At 41.1% G+C, this 18,802-nt stretch overlaps 1 protein-coding gene and 1 long non-coding RNA gene across 10 annotated transcripts in view; both read left to right on the top strand.

Annotated features, from left to right (window-relative positions):
* The first annotated feature begins 4,684 nt into the window (after positions 1–4,684).
* On the top strand, positions 4,685–5,706 carry LOC149753108 (uncharacterized). The gene is made up of 2 exons (XR_016395865.1): positions 4,685–4,994; positions 5,071–5,706. It is a non-coding gene; the product is annotated as an uncharacterized LOC149753108 (long non-coding RNA).
* A 5,007-nt stretch (positions 5,707–10,713) lies between these two features.
* The window catches only part of LOC103705323 (formin-like protein 5), a 29,938-nt gene continuing 21,849 nt past the window's right edge, over positions 10,714–18,802 (top strand). For 8 of the 9 annotated variants that reach the window (XM_088701019.2, XM_039127510.3, XM_088701020.2 and 5 more), the window contains exons 1-5: positions 10,714–11,160; positions 11,817–12,520; positions 12,598–12,819; positions 12,899–16,296; positions 16,600–16,726. In XM_088701019.2, coding sequence (XP_088557145.2) covers positions 11,088–11,160; positions 11,817–12,520; positions 12,598–12,819; positions 12,899–16,296; positions 16,600–16,726 — 4,524 coding nt within the window. In that variant the 5' untranslated portion in view covers positions 10,714–11,087. Of the gene's footprint in view, positions 11,161–11,816; positions 12,521–12,578; positions 12,820–12,898; positions 16,297–16,599; positions 16,727–18,802 lie in introns of all 9 variants that reach the window. The other variant, XM_088701026.2, reaches the window with a different exon arrangement.

Raw genomic sequence — 18,802 nt, forward strand, 5'->3', positions numbered from 1 at the left:
TGTAACAGCTGTTGGAACCTATCGTTTGTTTTTAAATACTGGTTGTCATTTAGATTTGCTTCAGACTCTTTATGTTCCTTCTATTTCTAGAAATTTAATTTTTGTTTCTAAACTTGATGTTGAAGGATATTTCTTTAAAATTGGGAATGGTAGTTTGCGTCTTTTCAAAGACAATGTCTTCCTTGGTTCTGGTGTTTTGTGTGATGGCTTATATAAAGTAAATCTTGATAATCATTTTGCTGAAACTCTTATGACCTTGCATCGTAATGTTGGAATTAAACGAAACCTGATAAATGAAAAATCTTCTAACTTGTGGCATAAAAGATTGGGTCATATATCCAAAGAAAGATTAGAGAGATTAGTAAAGGATGAGATTTTGTCAAACTTAAACTTTACTGATCTCGGTATGTGTGTAGACTGCATTAAGGGAAAGCAAACCAAACACACAAAGAAGGTTGCCACAAGAAGTGAAGAACTTCTTGAAATTATCCATACAAACATTTGTGGGCCTTTTGACTCCCCATCATTTGGTGGAGAGAAGTATTTTATCACCTTTATTGATGATTTTTCACGTTATGGTTATGTCTAATTGTTGCATGAAAAATCTCAGGCAGTGGATGTCCTAAAGGTATACATTACTGAGGTTGAAAGACAATTAGATAGAAAGGTGAAAATTGTCAGGTCTGATAGAGGTGGTGAATATTATGGTAGGTATGATGAAACAGGACAGCACCCTGGCCCATTTGCTAAACTCTTAGAAAAGCATGGATACGTGCTCAATACACTATGCCGGGAACGCCACAGCAGAATTGAGTAGCTGAAAGGCGTAATCGTACACTTATGGATATGGTTAGGAGTATGTTAAGTAATTTTCCGTTACCTATATCGTTGTGGATGGAAGCCCTTAAGACCGCTATATACATATTAAACCGGGTTCCTAGTAAGGCAGTTCCAAAAACTCCTTTTGAGTTATGGACAGGAAGGAAACCGAGTTTAAGACACCTGCATGTTTGGGGTTGTCCGGCGGAGGCCAGAATTTATAATCCACATGTTGGATTTTAGAACGATTAGTGGATACTTTATAGGTTATCCCGAAAAATCCAAAGGGTATAGGATTTACTGTCCTAACCATAGTACGAGAATTATAGAGACCGGTAATGTCAAATTCATTGAGAATGGTGAAACCAGTGGGAGTGATAAACCACAAAATATGAAAATTCAAGAAGTTAGGGTGCAAGTCCCTTTACCCATGACTTCCCTAGAAAATTGTTGTTCCTACAGTTGTCACACAGTTTAATAACAATGAACAACAAATTAATAATCAAACACTCCATAATGAAGTTATCACCACTAAACAAGTTGTAGAAGAACCACAAGGGATGACATTAAGGAGATCTCAAAGAGAAAGAAGATCTGCCATTCCAAATGATTATATGATTTATCTACAAGAATTTGATTTTGATATAGGGACAAGAAAAGATCCGGTTTATTTTAAACAAGCCATTGAAAGTATTGATTCTATTAAATGGATTGATGCCATGAAAGATGAGTTGAAATCAATGGATCAGAATGAAGTCTGGGATGTTGTTGATTTGCCCGAAGGTTGTAAGACAGTTGGGTGTAAGTGGGTCTTTAAGACCAAGCTCGACTCAAAGGGTAATGTTGAACGACATAAAGCCAGACTGGTGGCCAAAGGTTTCACTCAGAAAGGAGGCATTGATTATAAAGAGACCTTTTCTCCTGTATCTAAAAAGGACTCATTTAGAATCATTATGGCTTTGGTTGCACATTATGATTTAGAGTTGCACCAAATGGATGTAAAAACTGCTTTTCTGAATGGGAGTTTAGATGAAGAAGTCTATATGGACCAGCCCGAAAGTTTCCCATTAAAGAAAAAAGAACACATAGTTTGCAAATTAAAGAAGTCAATATATGGTCTTAAACAAGCTTCTCGACAATGGTATCGCAAGTTCAATGATACCATCACTTCCTTCGGTTTTAAGGAAAATACTGTTGATCGGTGTATATACTTGAAGGTCAGTGGGAGCAAGTTTATCTTTTTGGTCCTATATGTTGATGACATATTGCTTGCCAGTAGTGATCTTGGCTTATTGTATGAAATTAAGGTTTTTCTCTCAAGAAACTTTGAAATGAAAGATATGAATGAGGCAACCTACGTGATAGGCATTGAAATATTTCGTGATCGATCACGTGGATTGTTAGGGTTGTCTCAAAATGCATATATAGACAGAGTTCTAGAGAGATTTGGTATGGAGAACTATTCAGCCAGTGTTGTTCCAATTCAGAAAGGAGATAAATTTAGTCTCATGCAATGCCCACAGAATGAATTGGAATGTAAGCAGATGGAAAATATACCTTATGCTTCTGCAGTTGGTAGCTTGATGTACGCTCAGACTTGTACCAGACCGGACATCAGTTTTGCGGTTGGAATGCTAGGAAGATACCAAAGTAATTCAGGGATGGATCACTGGAAAGCTGCAAAGAAGGTGATGAGATACTTGCAAGGAACAAAGAATTACATGCTTATATATAGAAAGTCAAATAGCCTTGAGGTGATTGGCTATTCGGATTCAGACTTTGCTGGATGTGTGGATAGTAGAAAGTCAATGTTTGGTTTTTTGTTCCTATTAGCTGGAGGAGCAATCTCATGGAAAAGTGCCAAACAGACAAGCACTGCTTCGTCCACCATGGAAGCAGAATTTGTGGCATGCTTTGAGGTCACGGTTCATAGTTTGTGGCTGCGTAACTTCATCTCGGGACTTGGGATTGTCGACTCTATTGCCAGGCCGCTGAGAATCTTTTGTGACAATACTGCAGCCGTCTATTTCTCCAGAAACGACAAATATTCTAATGGTGCCAAGCACATTGAGCTTAAATATTTTGTTGTCAAGGAGGAAGTTCAGAAACAAAATGTGTCTATAGAAAATATGAGGACAGAGCTCATGATTGCTGATCCTTTGACAAAAGGTTTACAACCGAAGACTTTTAAAGAGCATGTTGAAAGAATGGGTTTTAGTTGTAATCCATGATATTAATTGAGGATTGTATTATGTTTATTTCTTTGACACTTAGATATAATTGATTATGTTTCTGATTTTCCTGTTCTTCAAATATATGTACATGTATGGGTTTGAATGTATGATTACAGGAATTGTCTCTGACAAAGACATAATATTTGACCATTAAAGATACTTCTCATTTATGGACTGTGGTTAAATAATTTGCTAGTGTTGTAGTACTTGGAAGGAACTATGTCATTATGTTGATGTGGAACCGCCTTGACTCGCACTAGTAAGTTGTTTAATTATGGTATTATGATGACCCAACTAACTGTGGATTAGAATGATGCGCGTCTAATGTTTATATCATTCTAACCAAAGTATGGTCATATGGGCCAAGTGGGAGAATGTTGGGTTTTGACCCACATGACCACATCGTGGTCAGTTACGAGGATTACCGTAACTGTCTCCTTGAGAAGTGGAAGCATAATATCCTTGATGGTAGGATATTCGAAGGGGTCTCATCCTCTGCCTAGAAGGCGAATACAAAAAAACGGACTCCATCTCCGGGTGTTTGAACAGGGGCCAAGAGGGAGAAACAAACGAAGCTTGATCATTCATCAGATTACTCATGGATCCAGGTATGCTTCCTTTTTCATGATTGGTTCTATTATGATCTTTTTTACAGATGGTTTTACGACTACAACAACTACAAGATTGAAAATGCGAACTCAGATTCTTTGTCCTCCATCACCATGCTAATACTGTGGACCATAGCAGACTATGGTAGATGATACTTGGAAGATCTTGAACCACTTTCTTCACAATTTTGAGGAGTGGGCCACTTAAATTTGGAGCTCATCATTCTTTTGTCCCTTTCTCAAGCTTTCAAGGAGAGATATTTATGAGAATTGATTTTGACTGTCCCCCTTTTTTTAAAAGAACAGAATGAAAAAAAAAAATGAATTATAACTCGACATAACAATATATGGTCTTGTGATGCATGTGAACAGGCATTAAGGGCCACTAAGGAAGGATTGTTGCTTTGTTCAAGTATGTGACCGAGTTCCATCATAAACTAAGTTTATGACTGAGAGAAGCATCATAACTCCAATATGATGATAGAGAGATCTATGGGGACTTTAAATTGTAGAGGCCCTTTTTTCCCTCAGTTTGCTCTAATAAAGATACAACCATGCTTTCCAATCAAAATCAAGAAGAAGAACTCCAGGAGAGTAAAGCCATAAAGAGAGAATCCAACTACAAAAATCTCTCACTTAAATGGAAAAGATAGATGAAGTTGCAATTGAAACTGGGAGTTATCATATTCCTGTGGTAGCACTGCTTTGCTGGCTAGTAGGAGTGCAACCTTCTGCAGTGAACAAATGCGAAAATACCTTTGAATACATACCATATCCTTGAGATGCAATCACTCTATATATTATCTCAAGACAACAAGTATGCATGTTGAATAACTTTCACAAATAGAGAGAACTTATTGCTCTTGCTTGAGCAATTGAGCTATTATGCATCTCTCATTTTGTTTTTCAACCTTGTCTTGGAAAACATAATTAAAATACCACCATCCAATTTTAGAAAATCTCCACACTTCTGATATGCAGACATGGATGCACCTAAGAGATGGTCCATTTTCTATGTGATCAGGGGCGGCCCAAGCCTTAGGCGACCTAGGCGGTCGCCCAAGGCCCCGGCTTGAAGGAAGGCCCCCGCCAGACCGGCAGATGCCGTCATGCCGCAGACCACGACTCCTAATCCTAGCGTCCCAGGCTCCAGCTCCCACACCCAGTCCCACTCGGCAGTCTCGGCCACTCCTAGCTACACTGCTACAGCCTATAGTGTACAGTACAGGGCCGCAGGACGGCAGGAGGCAACGGCTACCTCGACGACAAGACGCCTGAGGCCTGAGCTACTGAGGGAGTGAGGGTGTCTCGCCGCGACGCCATTCCGTGAACGGTGACTCCCGTCCCAATCCCATCGGCCATCGCTCATCATTTTTTTTCTTTAAAATCCTCATCCTCCTCCTCCACAGCTCCACTCCTCCTCATTCCTCAATCCTCTGCAACATCGGCCCAAGCCTTTAAACTTTAAAATCCTCTTCGCTGCCTCGTCGGCGAGGTCATCTCCTCCGCCTCCCCGCCCCGCCTCCCCGGCATCCCGCGAGGCCGCGACCTCCTCGCCTCCCTCCCGACTGCCTGCAAGTCTTCGCCGCACCAGCGAGCCGGCGAGGTCGTCTCCTCTGCGGCTCTGCCTCCCCGTCGTCCCCGCCTCCCTGGCATCCCGCGACCGGCGACCTCCTCGCCTCCCTCCAGGCTCCCGTCCGGCCGTCCCCTGACTCACGTATGTGAGATTGCGACGGACGACGGTGCGACACTGCGACCCCATCTTTTTGATTTCTTCACGTCAGGTGATCAGCAGATCAGGTCGTCAACCCGCTCGGCGCTCGCTGCTGCAGCCTGCACTGCATTTGAGTTGTAACTTGTAAGTCTCTCTCTGGCTTAAAGATGTTTGATGAAATGCCTAAACCAGTAAACCATATGTTATTTCTTTCTGTTTTTTAGGCAAAGGATGGGAAAGTCCGAAAGTCCATTGGATTCATCTATCATGTAATCTATCATGTAATTTTAATCATTTTCTCTTTATAAAATTGGTCAGCTTGGAGAGCTCATGGGATCCTTCTTATGATCGATATGCCTTGCAGCCTTGGCACCTCGAGCAAATAGGTTATTTGTTAGTAGAAGCTGTTAATAGTTAGTAGGAGAATTTGATGGAAAACAGCATGAACATTCTTATGCTTTGCAACTATTGACTTATCATCTCATGTATGGCCTCCACAACTTACATAGAATTATAACTAACGAAAACAATCTTCTGGAGCAGTGAAGGGAGAATTTCTGATTGAATGGGCTCTAGGTGCTGTTATACTAGGATAGTTTGATCCCTTTTTTATTCCAATAAAATTTCCTTCACTATTTTTTGTTTCTAAAGAAACATACTTTTTTAATTTATAATCTCCTGCTTCTAATTCATCTAATTTTGTTACAATTCTTATAATTTTTCTCTTCTTAAAAATTTATTATTATTATTATTATTATTTTTAAAAAGGCCTCTCTTAGTAAATTTGCCTTAGGCCCCAAAATACATTGGGCCGCCCCTGTATGATCCTAATATTATGATTTTTTTTTCAAAGTCGAATACCAACATTATGATGAGCAAAGCTGCCTTCTTTCGCATTCCAACTGTGTGTGGTCACATCAATTCATAAGACTCTGAAGATAAATAACCACCTATGAATACAGAGTGTTTTTTTCCCTACCTTTCTTCTATCTCAACAGTTCAACTCACTAGAAAATTTTCTACAAGAAATATGACAATGAACATTATTTTCCCTAATCTTGCTCACTACTTTCCCTGTTTAGAGAGGTACTTGTGGCAGAAGCTAGGACCACCAAGCGCATGGTGCCTCTTTTCCAACATGGAAAAAGGTGGCAAAAGTTGTGTTGGTCTTTTGCAGAACATTTTATCATACCATTTCTCACCTCAGGAGCTGATTCCGGACAAATGATGTTCACTTTTTCTCAGTGAATTTGTCTCCAAGGAGGCTCATTTGAAGCTGAAAAGATTCACAAAGGAAAACATGAAACCATCATGCTACGCAAGAATAATCCAGTTAACAACAAAATTCCAGCAGTTGAGACAATGAATCCAAGGTGTGACACCTAGCCATCTTGTGGTCACCTCATGGTGTCCATTAAGCAACTAGAATTTCTTTCTTTTTCTTTTTTTGGATAAGAACTGGAAATGTTTTCTGAGTAATGTTAGAAGGGCTCTGGTTTCATGCACACCAGTAGTTCTCCTGCCAAATTGATCTGATATGCAATATATAGAAGGTAATTAATTATTAAAATTGTTAGGTCAGCATTAGTGAGTCTGAAAAACTTGCCATGTGTACATTTTTTATGATCTTTTCACTGAGGAGGTAAGAGCCTATTGTCTGTCCCAATTGAGATAGAGTTAGCCTTTATATTGGATGGAATAATTCCTTTCTCGACATCTTTGATTGTCCAAAATCCTCCTTTAATGTCTCATCATGACAAAAATTGGCTCTTTTGGTGGATGACTGTTGACTGGTTGGTGGGATTTCTCCATATTCCACCTGAAATTGTGAAATGGACCGCACTCCTGCTACATTTTATTTAGTTATAAAGAGCATGGCTAGGGTTATTAAGATGGATAGGTCCATCTCTTGCTTTGTCTTTGACTCTCTGGCTTTATAATACCCAGCAGCCATTTAATGGATCTAGAGAACTAGGCTAAGATATGGAGCAGAGGACCTTTTGCTTGCAAAGAGTGGTTGGCACCTCCACATCAAGGCTTTATTTGCTCCTGGCTGACAAGAACTTTTGTGATTAATCTCTTGGGATTGAGATTAAGGTAAGACATGACCTATTTAAGTGGTCCTAGATGTAGTTCTAGTATTTCTTTTCGGTGTAATAGGTTGGTCGTAGGAATACTAACATACTGCATCATTCAATTCAACTAAGATGTACTAGTAGATACTTGAGGCTGCCGGTATTCACTAGAGAGTTAGAGGTTTAGCGTATTGAGCAGTAGACTACTTATGCTGTCTAGCACAAAATTACCTATACATATAAAAGTGTGACGGTATGAAGAAAAAATTTCATGCACTAATTTTTTGAAAAAAAAAAAAGTAAGAATACTACATTGTTGGAAAAAAAAAGAAAAGAATAAATAACTAAAAAACAGAATGCTTTGGAAATGGTGGTCAAGATTACCTATGTCATCTTGCTCAAAATTGCCTATGCATAGAAAAGTGTGCATATGAAAAAATTAATACACTAGGTTTTTTGGAATGTAACACTAATAGATTGTTGGAAAAGAAAAGAAAGAAACAAATAACTAGATAGCAAAATGCTATGGAATGATGGCCATTTATGTTAAGGCTATTTTAAGTTGTTGGATAGCTAACTAGAGGATGGCTATGATTAAGTAGGAGAATTAACTACTTCACTACTTAAACATAGAGCTGAAAAATGTTATTTGACTATTTCTTAGTTAACCATACCTTTTTGGAAAGATAACAAGAATGCTGCTTAGTTGCAACAAGCATGACTTAATTATCTATGGCCATTTTTTGTACACAATTTTGTCCTTGTCTATTATTTCCACTTCAATGGAAGTGCTTTGGAACTTCAACCATGACATAAATATGCACTCACCATTTATTTTATATTTGCTCACCATGTTATTTATTACTTAGAAATCATCAAATAGTAATTTTACTATGGAGGAACGAACAGAAGGTATATCCTCTCATAAATAGTGCTCACTAAAGGCATTATTAGTTATTAGCTTCTTATCATGGGTATTATAACCTTCAATGTTAATACATTATGTTAGCATAAGGATTGTTTAGCCTTTGTCCCTTAGCCTTCTCTTTTTTTACCTTTTTTTTTTTATATTTCACACAATGATATTAGCATGGCATATTAGATATAATATAAGGAAAGGTTGGTGTATGGAAATGTTGGTTATGGATCTAGACCTTATTCCTTTACTATCTCATTCCATGCATCAGGAGCTTCAAGGTATGCTATTTTCTTTTCTAGATTGAACTCCATCCACTCAATATGCTAAGGTCATGATACAAAATTTTCAAGTTCCTCGATATGTTGAAGAGGCATTCTATCTCCATCATTTAATTGGCTTGGAAGTTAAAATTCTCTACTACTCGGCTCTAAACCTAATATGTGAAGGAAAGCCCAAATGTAGCAACCAACTATATACACATAGTGCAATAATCTATATTAATCATATGTGAATTGACCCCATAGTACATACTAGTGGACTAGAAATAGATTAATATCTTCGCTTTTTTTTCTTCATTAGAAAGAAAAATTGAAAAAGCTCTCCAAGATAAATAGCTTGACCAATCGGGAGATGCACCAATCCACCTATCAAACTTACACCCTTTTATATGACGATTGTAACCATCAAGGCTATGAGGATCCACGCGGGTGCGTGTTTAGTTCCACATCGGTTATTCGTTAGATAGCTTAGATATTTATATAGGATCAAAAAATCTAAATAATATTTTATGACTAGCCATTTTGGATGAGGTTATAGATTGTGACAATGGTATAAGAGCAGACCCGACAAATAACTTGGGCAGCACGGATTTATTGGGGCCGACCATGGGCCGATTGTGGTATTTATGATTAGATTTGAATAGATTTGAACTCTTAGCCTGTAAGGATGCCAGAGCTTAATTGAGGGGAGTGTGTGAGGACCCATTTATATTTAGTCCCACATCGGTTATTCATTGGCTAGTCATTTTAGGTGAGGTTTTGGGTTGTAACAAAGGCATCATTGATATTTAAAAAAAAGTACAGAAAAAAACTATGGTAGATATAAATAAGAGTGTTATGGGCCTATAGAGTACATGAATAGCAGCCACATGGGTCTCACCTAATTATGATCGTTGTTTTATATATATAGACAACTAGGCAAACATGCCATCTATAGTTCAATAGCGAAAGGTAGTCGATTCGAGCTCCATTGAAGCTAGGTTCTCTCTTGTTTGCTGTTGAATAAAAAGACCTCTTCGCCAATCACGGCTATCTCGTGTATAGCGTGATCATTACAATTGAGCTAGGCTCATCCTAGCAACCTTCTTCACCCCATCCAATTACTGGTCATGCCATACACGGACGGCCATTCTTGGTGAACAATCTATACATAGAAGTATATGGTAAACTTGGGCAGAGATAACCCCTGTCAAGTACATTAGGATTAGATAAAATTCCTAAAATTGACATGAACATGACTGTATTTTCATCAAGCTTGTTAAAATAATATTTTTTTATTAGTGTAATTCTATGTCAATCTATACTATTTTTTTTTGTTAGCGTAATATTATTAGAATGATTTTAGAAATTACATGATAATCTGTATCACTTATATTATGTTCCATGTATAGAATCTGAGTATATATAACCTCTGAGTTGTACCAAATGCTATAAAAAAAAACAACAGAGAAATATATCCACGTTTTTCTCCCTTTATTTTTTTTCTCTCTTCTTCTCCAAATATTTCAATAAAGCTAATTTCCAAAGTACATATAACTAAATAAAAATTACATGGATGTACCTCTCGTATCCCTTAGCTGTCTGTATCCAATTCTACAAACTTAACCTGATGATATGGATTTGTTTTGCATGGATATTTCCATGCTGCAGCGGTACCTCCAAAACTGAGATTTTCTCCCTGATGATCGCTCCCATTACTCAGCTAGCTGTCCGGTGATCAGACGAACGGTAACCAGACCTCAGTCCACCGTCAAGACGCGAAACGGGCGCTCGCCGACCCGTGTAATAATAATGATATTTAAACGAAGAAAAGGAAAGTCCGAACCCAACGCGATCTCGTCACCGCCCTTGTTACTTTTCCTCCGGGTTCCGCTTGTCCGACGTGCGGCCCCTTTCTCTCTCCACCCCGCCACTGCCACGTATCCCATCGGCCCCACGCTTCCTCCCATTTCCCTATTCCTCGCATAAGATTCCCTATGCGAGCTATAATTCCTCCGTCCGATTCACCACGTGAACCGACGTGTCCGTTGGTATATCTGGCGTCGCGTCCAAGGAAATGGTGACGTGGGTGCGCGACGCCCGGCTCCAGGGACATCCCCGGTCCGGCTCCAGTCCACGTCGGCTCCGCCCTTCCCCCAGCCCGCAGTACAAATAAGAGAAAAGGAGAACGAAAGCGAGAAGAAATAGAGCTCTCCGACCGACCCACTTTCTCTCTCTGGGTTCTTCCCCTCGAGCTCGGAACCCTGACGATCGATCTCCATCGGGGACCGGATCTGGATCTTTTGTTGCCGTTAGATCGATTCTTTGCTCGACTGGTCTCGCGTCGGCGCGATTCGATCTTTTGTTTGCTGGATCGTGATCGGATTGGTGGAGGGTTGGAGGAGAATTTCGGGTTGGATCGGATCGGGGGGGAGGCGGCCGCCTGTGGCAGCGCCAGCGGATGGCGCTGTTCAGGAGGCTGTTCTACCGCAAGCCGCCGGACCGGCTGCTGGAGATCTCCGAGAGAGTCTACGGTAAATGGCCCCCTCTTTGGACCTCTTTTTATGCTTGGATCTCGGTTTGTAGTAGAATTGTGCTAGTTTATTGAGTTGGGAGGTTTGAAGTGTGGGGGATTCGGACAGTTTATTTATGATCGAGGAGTTCTGATGGTTTTTACTGCTTTTACGATGGTTTGCGGGGTTAATTTAATGATTTTGGAAGTATTTGGTCTTTAATATCTGGAGGTGATCGGGCGAGGCTTTGTGATCGTCGGGCATTTTAAAAGGGAAGATTTTTGAAGAATTACGAATCTTTTTGGAACATTAAATGCGTTAAGCTCATGTCTTTCGCTCGTGTCGCATGAATATGTCACGAAAATAGCGCTGTACAAGTTTAATGCTGCTCAAAGTTAGTATTTGGTTTGGTTCTTAAGATAGTGCCGGGGAAGCATAATTTTTGTATTTCTGTATTGGTATCAGAATTATTTTAGGTTCCATTTATATCTTCTTGTTTAATTGTAATGTTGATGATTTGAATTTTTGATGGTCTTGTTGTATTCCTAGCACTGTTTTTGCCCTTGTTATATCTGTTTCAGAAAGATTGCTATAGTTTGCTGGCAGTAGAAGGTATAAAGTTTGTCCTGCTTCGACAATGCTGAACTTTTGATCTTGTGATGACTTTGTGCTTGCAGTGTTCGACTGCTGCTTCTCGACCGAAGTCTTGGAAGAGGATGAGTACAGGGATTACATGGGTAGTATCGTTGCCCAACTGCAGGACTATTTTCCTGATGCCTCATTCATGGTATTCAACTTTAGAGAAGGAGATAGGAGGAGCCAAGTTTCGGACATCTTGTCTGATTATAATATGACTGTCATGGACTATCCACGGCAGTATGAAGGGTGTCCTTTGCTACCTCTGGAGATGGTCCATCATTTCTTGAGGTCAAGTGAGAGCTGGCTGTCATTGGAAGGGCAACATAATGTGTTGCTGATGCATTGTGAAAGAGGCGGATGGCCTGTTCTTGCCTTCATGCTTGCAGGTTTGCTCCTCTACAGAAAACAGTACACTGGGGAACAAAAGATTCTTGAAATGGTTTACAAACAAGCCCCAAAGGAGCTCCTACATCTTTTGTCTCCTTTGAACCCACAACCTTCTCATATGAGATATCTACAGTACATATCCAGACGAGGCAGTGGGTCGGAGTGGCCTCCACGAGATGCGCCCTTCATCTTGGAATGTCTAATTCTTAGAGTCATTCCTATTTTTGATGGGGACAGGGGTTGCAGGCCACTAGTTCGTATCTACGGTCAAGACCCTTTAACCCCAACTAATAGAAGCTCAAAGATTCTTTATGCAACACCAAAGACAAAGAAGTACCTTAGGCATTATAAACAGGTAATGCTTATATCCATGGACTCAAATGTGTTCCTTATCTGAATTTATAAATTTTCAGCTTTGAACTGTTAATGCAGGCAGAAAGCACACCAATAAAAATCAATTGTCGTTCCCGTGTTCAAGGAGATGTGGTTCTTGAGTGCATCCATTTGGATAGGGATCTGGAACGTGAGGAGATGATGTTCAGGGTCATGTTCAACACAGCGTTTGTTCAATCTAATATTCTGATGCTGAACCGTGATGAAATTGATGTTGCATGGAATGCCAAGGACCAGTTCCCAAAGGACTTCAAAGCTGAGGTATGTTGTTCTTTCCCTTAGATGCAAATGTCTGATTTTTAAGTAATGGGAGTTGAAGAGACGTTCATGTTTGAACCAGGTACTCTTTTCAGACTATGATGCTGTTGAATCTGATACCGCAACGGAACTTATGGCTGATGACGAGGATGAAACAGAACGTGCTTCCACAGAGGCAGGAGAGGAGTTCTTTGAGGCGGAAGAGATATTTAGCAATGCAGATTGGCAGGATGGAAAAAGAGATCTGGATACTCATACAATAAGAATAAAAAGCTCAATTGATGATGGGAATCACAAAACAGATATTTATTATTTTTCTGATGAAGCAAGGAGCAGGTCACAGACAAGGATGGAAACAAGCAGCACCGAAGAAGATTTAAAGACTGTAGTCACTGAAAAATTAACTACTATAAATGATAGGATAGTCGACCTAGGAACCCCAAATATGGCTGGTCTGGCTGAGGGCAGATTAGAAACTGGCAATGACAAATATGATGAGGAAGCTGTTACTGAAAAGTCAATTTTTTTGGACGACATGATTGTAGTTGAAGAGAAGAGTATGCTTGAAAGCAGTGCTATACCGCAGTATACAAAGGCTGTTGATATTTCAGTGGGTGAAGAGAAAAATATATTGGAGATCAGCAATAGCAAGCAGGACACAGAGGGCATCACTACTGTTATGAGGACCACTGCAGATGATTCGAGACAGAAGTTAGAAGCTCCAACTGCAGTAGATGAAGCAAATAGCAGATCGGAAAATAGGGCTACCATACCAAGTGTGGATGATATTACTAGTAGAAACAAGTCTAGTCTGAATGACACGAGTCCCAGCTTAGTGACCCTCAGTATGATGGATGAAATGAGGCCTATTTCAGAAACATATGATCACAAGAGTGATACACACAGCGATGCTATCCAAAATGAGGCAAATCCATATTGTGAGGGTAGATTGGGAACTCCAGGGATGTCAAAACAATCTGAGACTAGATTAGACACTAGCAATGCCAGTTCTGGTGATAGGGTTCCCAAGGAAGAATCAATCACTTTGGACTACACCGTTACATATGAAGAGAAGAATATAGTAGAAGTCAGCAACTTCAAGCATGAAGTAAAGGATATTGTTACTCTAGCTGTTGAAGAGAAGAGTACATCTGGATTCTGCAATATCAAGAACAATGCGGATAGCATAGTTTCTCAAAAGACAATTGCTTTGGATCATATGAGTTGCAGGGCTGATGACTTGACTCTAACAGATGAAGCTAAGAGCAGAGTAGAACAAAGGGAATCCCAACATAATCCAGAGAATATTATTGTCAGGAAGAAATCTGCCCTGTCGGAGAAGAATAACAGTTTAGGAACCCCTGATATAGCAAATGAGACAAAGTTCAAATTAGAAACCCATGTTTGCAAAAGGGACACAGACGAGGGTGTTATTGAGAAAAGGTCAGAAATGAAGGTTGTCAGTCAGAAGTCTGGAAATGACCTGCAAAAACAGAGCACTGAAAAATCTTTGCCTCACATGTCAAAGAAATCACCAGCAATCATAAAACCACCTGATTTAGTTGCATCCAAACAAAAGATTAAAAACCAGGAACATCTGGATCACATAAAACCGACAAAACCGAAGACAGTACCTCGGTGGATTTCTCCAAAGAAGGGCTCTGATGCTACTACTGTTCATATGCCATCTCATCCTCCATCTAGATATAACAGTGCACCAGCTGCACTAGCCATTTCTGCAGATTCAAAAGATCATGAAGCAGTTGAAACTACAGAGTCTCCTCCAACTTCTGCTTCCATGGATAGAACTGCAACTTCCTTTGTCCCATCAGTACCCTCTGCTCTGCCACCTGTTCTGTTTTCAATACACGATGTTCCTGATTCTTCCCGTGCAGCCAGCCTATCCCAACCTTCTGGTCACCATCTGCTAATACCATCTTTTCCACTGCAAGATCCTCCAGCACCGCCGCCGCTGCCGCCTCTTTCCTTTGGTACTTCATCAACTTCTTTTTCTGCAAGTTCTTCTTTTACTCCACCACCACCTCCTCCACCACCACCACCTCCACCACCATCTTCGAGGACTGGAGGTATACCACAAGCCCCCATTCCCTCTCCCCCTCCCCCTCCCCCTCCCCCTCCTCCACCATCAGTATCTCCCTCCTTTGGGAGCTCATGTACTTTTATGCACCCCCCTCCAACTTCAACTTCACCGGTTAGAGCAACATTTTCAGTCCCTCCACCCCCTCCACCCCCTCCTCTTGTCCACAATGCAGCTACCTCAAATATTCCACCTCCCCCACCACCTCCTCCACCTTTTCATTCTGGTGCATCTACCAAAGGTCCACCTCCAATACCTCCACCCCCTCCCCCTTCTCCACCTATTCTATCAAGTTCATCAACTAAAGCCCCACCTCCCACTCCCCCTCCCCCTCCCCCTCCTCCCCCTATGCCCTCGGGAGCATCCACTAGAAGGCCACCTCTGCCTCCTCCTCCACCCATGCTTCCTGGAGCATCCACCAAAGTCCCACCTCCACCTCTCCCTCCCCCTCCCCCTCCCCCTCCACCAATGCTCCTAGGAGCATCCACTAGAGGCCCTCCTCCACCTCCACCTCCACCTCCTCCTCTCCCTACTCCAACCATGTACCAAGGATCATCCACCAATGGTCCCGTCCCGCCACCCCCGCCTGCACCCCCTCCATTCATGAGAAATTCTTCATGTGCCCCCCCTCCTCCTCCTCCTCCTCCATTGCCAAATCAAGGAGGCCAAATTAAAGGCCCACCACCTCCCCCTCCGCCTCCACTCCAATCGTATGTTAGTGGATCAGTTGTTCCTCCTCCACCTCCTCCACCACCTTTGAAGGCTGGAGCTTCACCTCCTCCACCACCTCCACCTCCTCCACTACCTTCAAAGGCTGGAGCTTCACCTCCTCCACCACCTCCACCTCCTTTGCGTTCCATAAATACAACAAAGGTTGCTGGGGCTGCTGCCCCCACCCCACCGCCCCCACCTCCACCACCTCCCCCTGGGGCACGTGGACCGCCACCACCACCCCCTCCCCCTGGAGGACGAGCACCCCCACCACCACCACCTCCCCCTGGAGGACGAGCACCACCACCACCCCCTCCCCCTGGAGGACGAGCACCACCACCACCCCCTCCCCCTAGAGGACATGGTGGTGCACCCCCTCCTCCTCCTCCTCCTGGAGCACGTACACCTACTCCACCAGCCCCACCCAGGGCACCAGGTGCTCCTCCACCTCCTCCAGCAGGTGCCCCTGGTTCTCAGGGTTCTAGTAGAGGGTTATCATCAAATTCCCTGGTAGGGGGAAGAGGGCGGGGATTTGCACGTCCTGCAGGCTCAGGTCTTTCAGCTTCAGCACCTCGTAGATCATTGTTGAAGCCATTGCATTGGGTGAAGGTAACAAGAGCTGTGCAAGGAAGCCTATGGGCAGAATTACAAAAATACGAAGATGCTCCTAGGTATCATGAAAGTTATTTACTTAATGCTGGTGCTCCTGTTGCCAATGCCAATGGCATCTTTTCCTTTTTTTTGATTGTTGACACTCTTGGCACCCAAAATCATATTCTTTCCCATATTGGAACCTTTTCTTTTCAAGAGCAGTTTGATTTGGTCTATTTCTGATACTTTGTTACATGTACTATTCACTAATTTTTCCTTCCAAATCTTTTTTAATTGACATTGGTTTTACAAATGAGTTGTTATTGTTGCATTTGTTGTTTTTGGTATTTGCCTTATTCTTACATTTAACCTTCTGAACACAGTGCTTCAGAGTTTGACGTGTCCGAACTTGAAAGTCTCTTCTCTACAGTTGTTCCAAAATCAGATGATAGCTCTAAATCTGGGGGGCGTCGTAAATCTCTTGGATCAAAATCGGATAAAGTTCACCTGGTAATTTAATTGCATCTAGGGCCAGAGAAGTTTACTTTTTTAGATATTGCTATGTTGGTCCTTATCTTTTATTATGCAATATTAGAAGGTTGATACACTTTTCAGGATCCATGTTGGTTTTGAATGCTCAACATTGTATTAGGAAGGTCTAAATGTCATATCTGGTACTTTGCTTTATCCACCTTTTCTATTTTTGAGATTTTTAAAATGGGAATTAGTTCCAAGTAATGGGAGTTAGACGGGGAGCTTGTCACATAGTACAGAAGGATGATTGTCGATCGCCATCCGGAAAGTTGGATGTGCAAAAAGAAATATGAAAGCAGTGAAGACATTATCTTGTAGGGCTCGTTTGGTTCGCAGGAAAAGGAGGGGGGAAAGTGTGGTCAACGGGAAAGTAATGAAATGCCTCTTGTTTGGTTGGAGTTTTCAAAAGAGAGAGATGGGAAAGTTGTATTCCCATGGGAATATGATTCCCACATTTCATGGGAAAGTCTTTCCCATGAGAAACATGGGAAAGTTACTTTCCCATGAGGTGGGAATCACTCCTTTTTTATTTTTTCCCAAAAAGACCCTTCAGCATTAAAGAAGCATTAAAGAGGCATTAAAGACCTAATTTTTATTAAGGGCATAATAGGAATTATACATAACTTTCCTAGGAAAGTGGATGGTCAACCAAACATAAGCACTTTGGAAATTTGTCACTTTCCCATGGTTAACCAAACATGCCAAAAGTACTTTCCTAGGTATCCTCTTCCTAGGAATCTGATTCCCAGGAATCATATTCCTAGGAGGGAAAATACTTCCCGCGAACCAAACGAGCCCGTAATTTTTCTTCATTATATGATGGCACAGAACATGCTGATTGATAATTATGGTTGTTAATTAAATGCACTGTAATTAAAAAAATACCTGAGGACGAGTAGAAGTAGATAAGTCACGTACAAGATAAAAAAGTGAGGATTGTTAAGTTATACCATTGTGAATCAGGGTGTATGATGCACACATCAAATGTCAGACAACATTTTTGTCAAGTTTAATTTTTATAAAATTGACAAGTAGCTGCAAATAAAGAATCTTGTGTAGTCTAACATGGTATAAGATGGACATTATTTGATCTGATCGGGGAGAAGGAAGATTTTCTTCAACCCGCTCAACTCGAATCTCTCAAAAGAAAACTAGAAGAAGATGAAGGAATCTCGGAAGTAGGGCTTTAAGTCTTCTTTTTTTTTTATTGATCCTTCACACCTCTTAAACTGAGGTACATAGCCCCTATTTATAATACTAGTGAGGTCCCCCTTTACAATTTTGGTTGGATTCCTCTTCTAGTCTAAATAAAACTAGATATCCTAAAATAAATATGATTATCAAAAATATTCTAGAAAAAGCTAAAATTTAGAAACATTCTAGAAAAAACTGAAATTCTTGAGGAAGTAGATCTTGACTTCTACATCAACTCTGCCTTCTGTCGCTCCACTTGACTCTTTTCGGATAGAGAGCTACGTTCGGTCAAAATCTTATCCCGAAAAAAAAATTTTGGTTTGACTAGTCCGTTTCGGAGCATGAATGATGGAATTTTGGTCCGATTCAACCTCGAGGTTGGCCAAAAGTTGTAGATCTTGAAAAGATATTCATTTTTTTAAAAAAAAGAGATCATCTCAATCGGACGTCGTATGATTAAGTTATGGCCTCCGAAAGTTTGGCATACGACTCGGCTTTTTGATGTTGTGGAACTCGCTTCTGAACCCTGTCCAGCCCTGTTCGTAGTGGTCCAAGTGTTCCGCATCGAGTCTAATGATCTTTCTGCATATTTGCAGTAGTCAAAGTATTCTACATCGAGTTTAGTGATCCCTTTTGATATTTGTAGTGGGCAAAGTGATTCATATCGAGTTTGGTGATTCTCCTGAGTACTCGTAGTGGTCAAAATGGTCTACATCGAGTTCGGTGATCCTCCTGAATCAGAGCTTCTCTTGTTTAGAGGATTTAGCTTCGGCTAAATCAGAACTAAAGATGGAAAAACGTTTGCTTCTCTACCTCGTGACTAAACCACTTGGTTTTGCTCGAAGATAGAGTTGTTGG

The sequence above is a fragment of the Phoenix dactylifera genome, chromosome 7 (genome assembly GCF_051530095.1).
Source record: "Phoenix dactylifera cultivar Ajwa chromosome 7, Ajwa_hap1_PhDact_Kaust_v1.1, whole genome shotgun sequence".
NCBI classification, from domain to species: domain Eukaryota; kingdom Viridiplantae; phylum Streptophyta; class Magnoliopsida; order Arecales; family Arecaceae; genus Phoenix; species Phoenix dactylifera.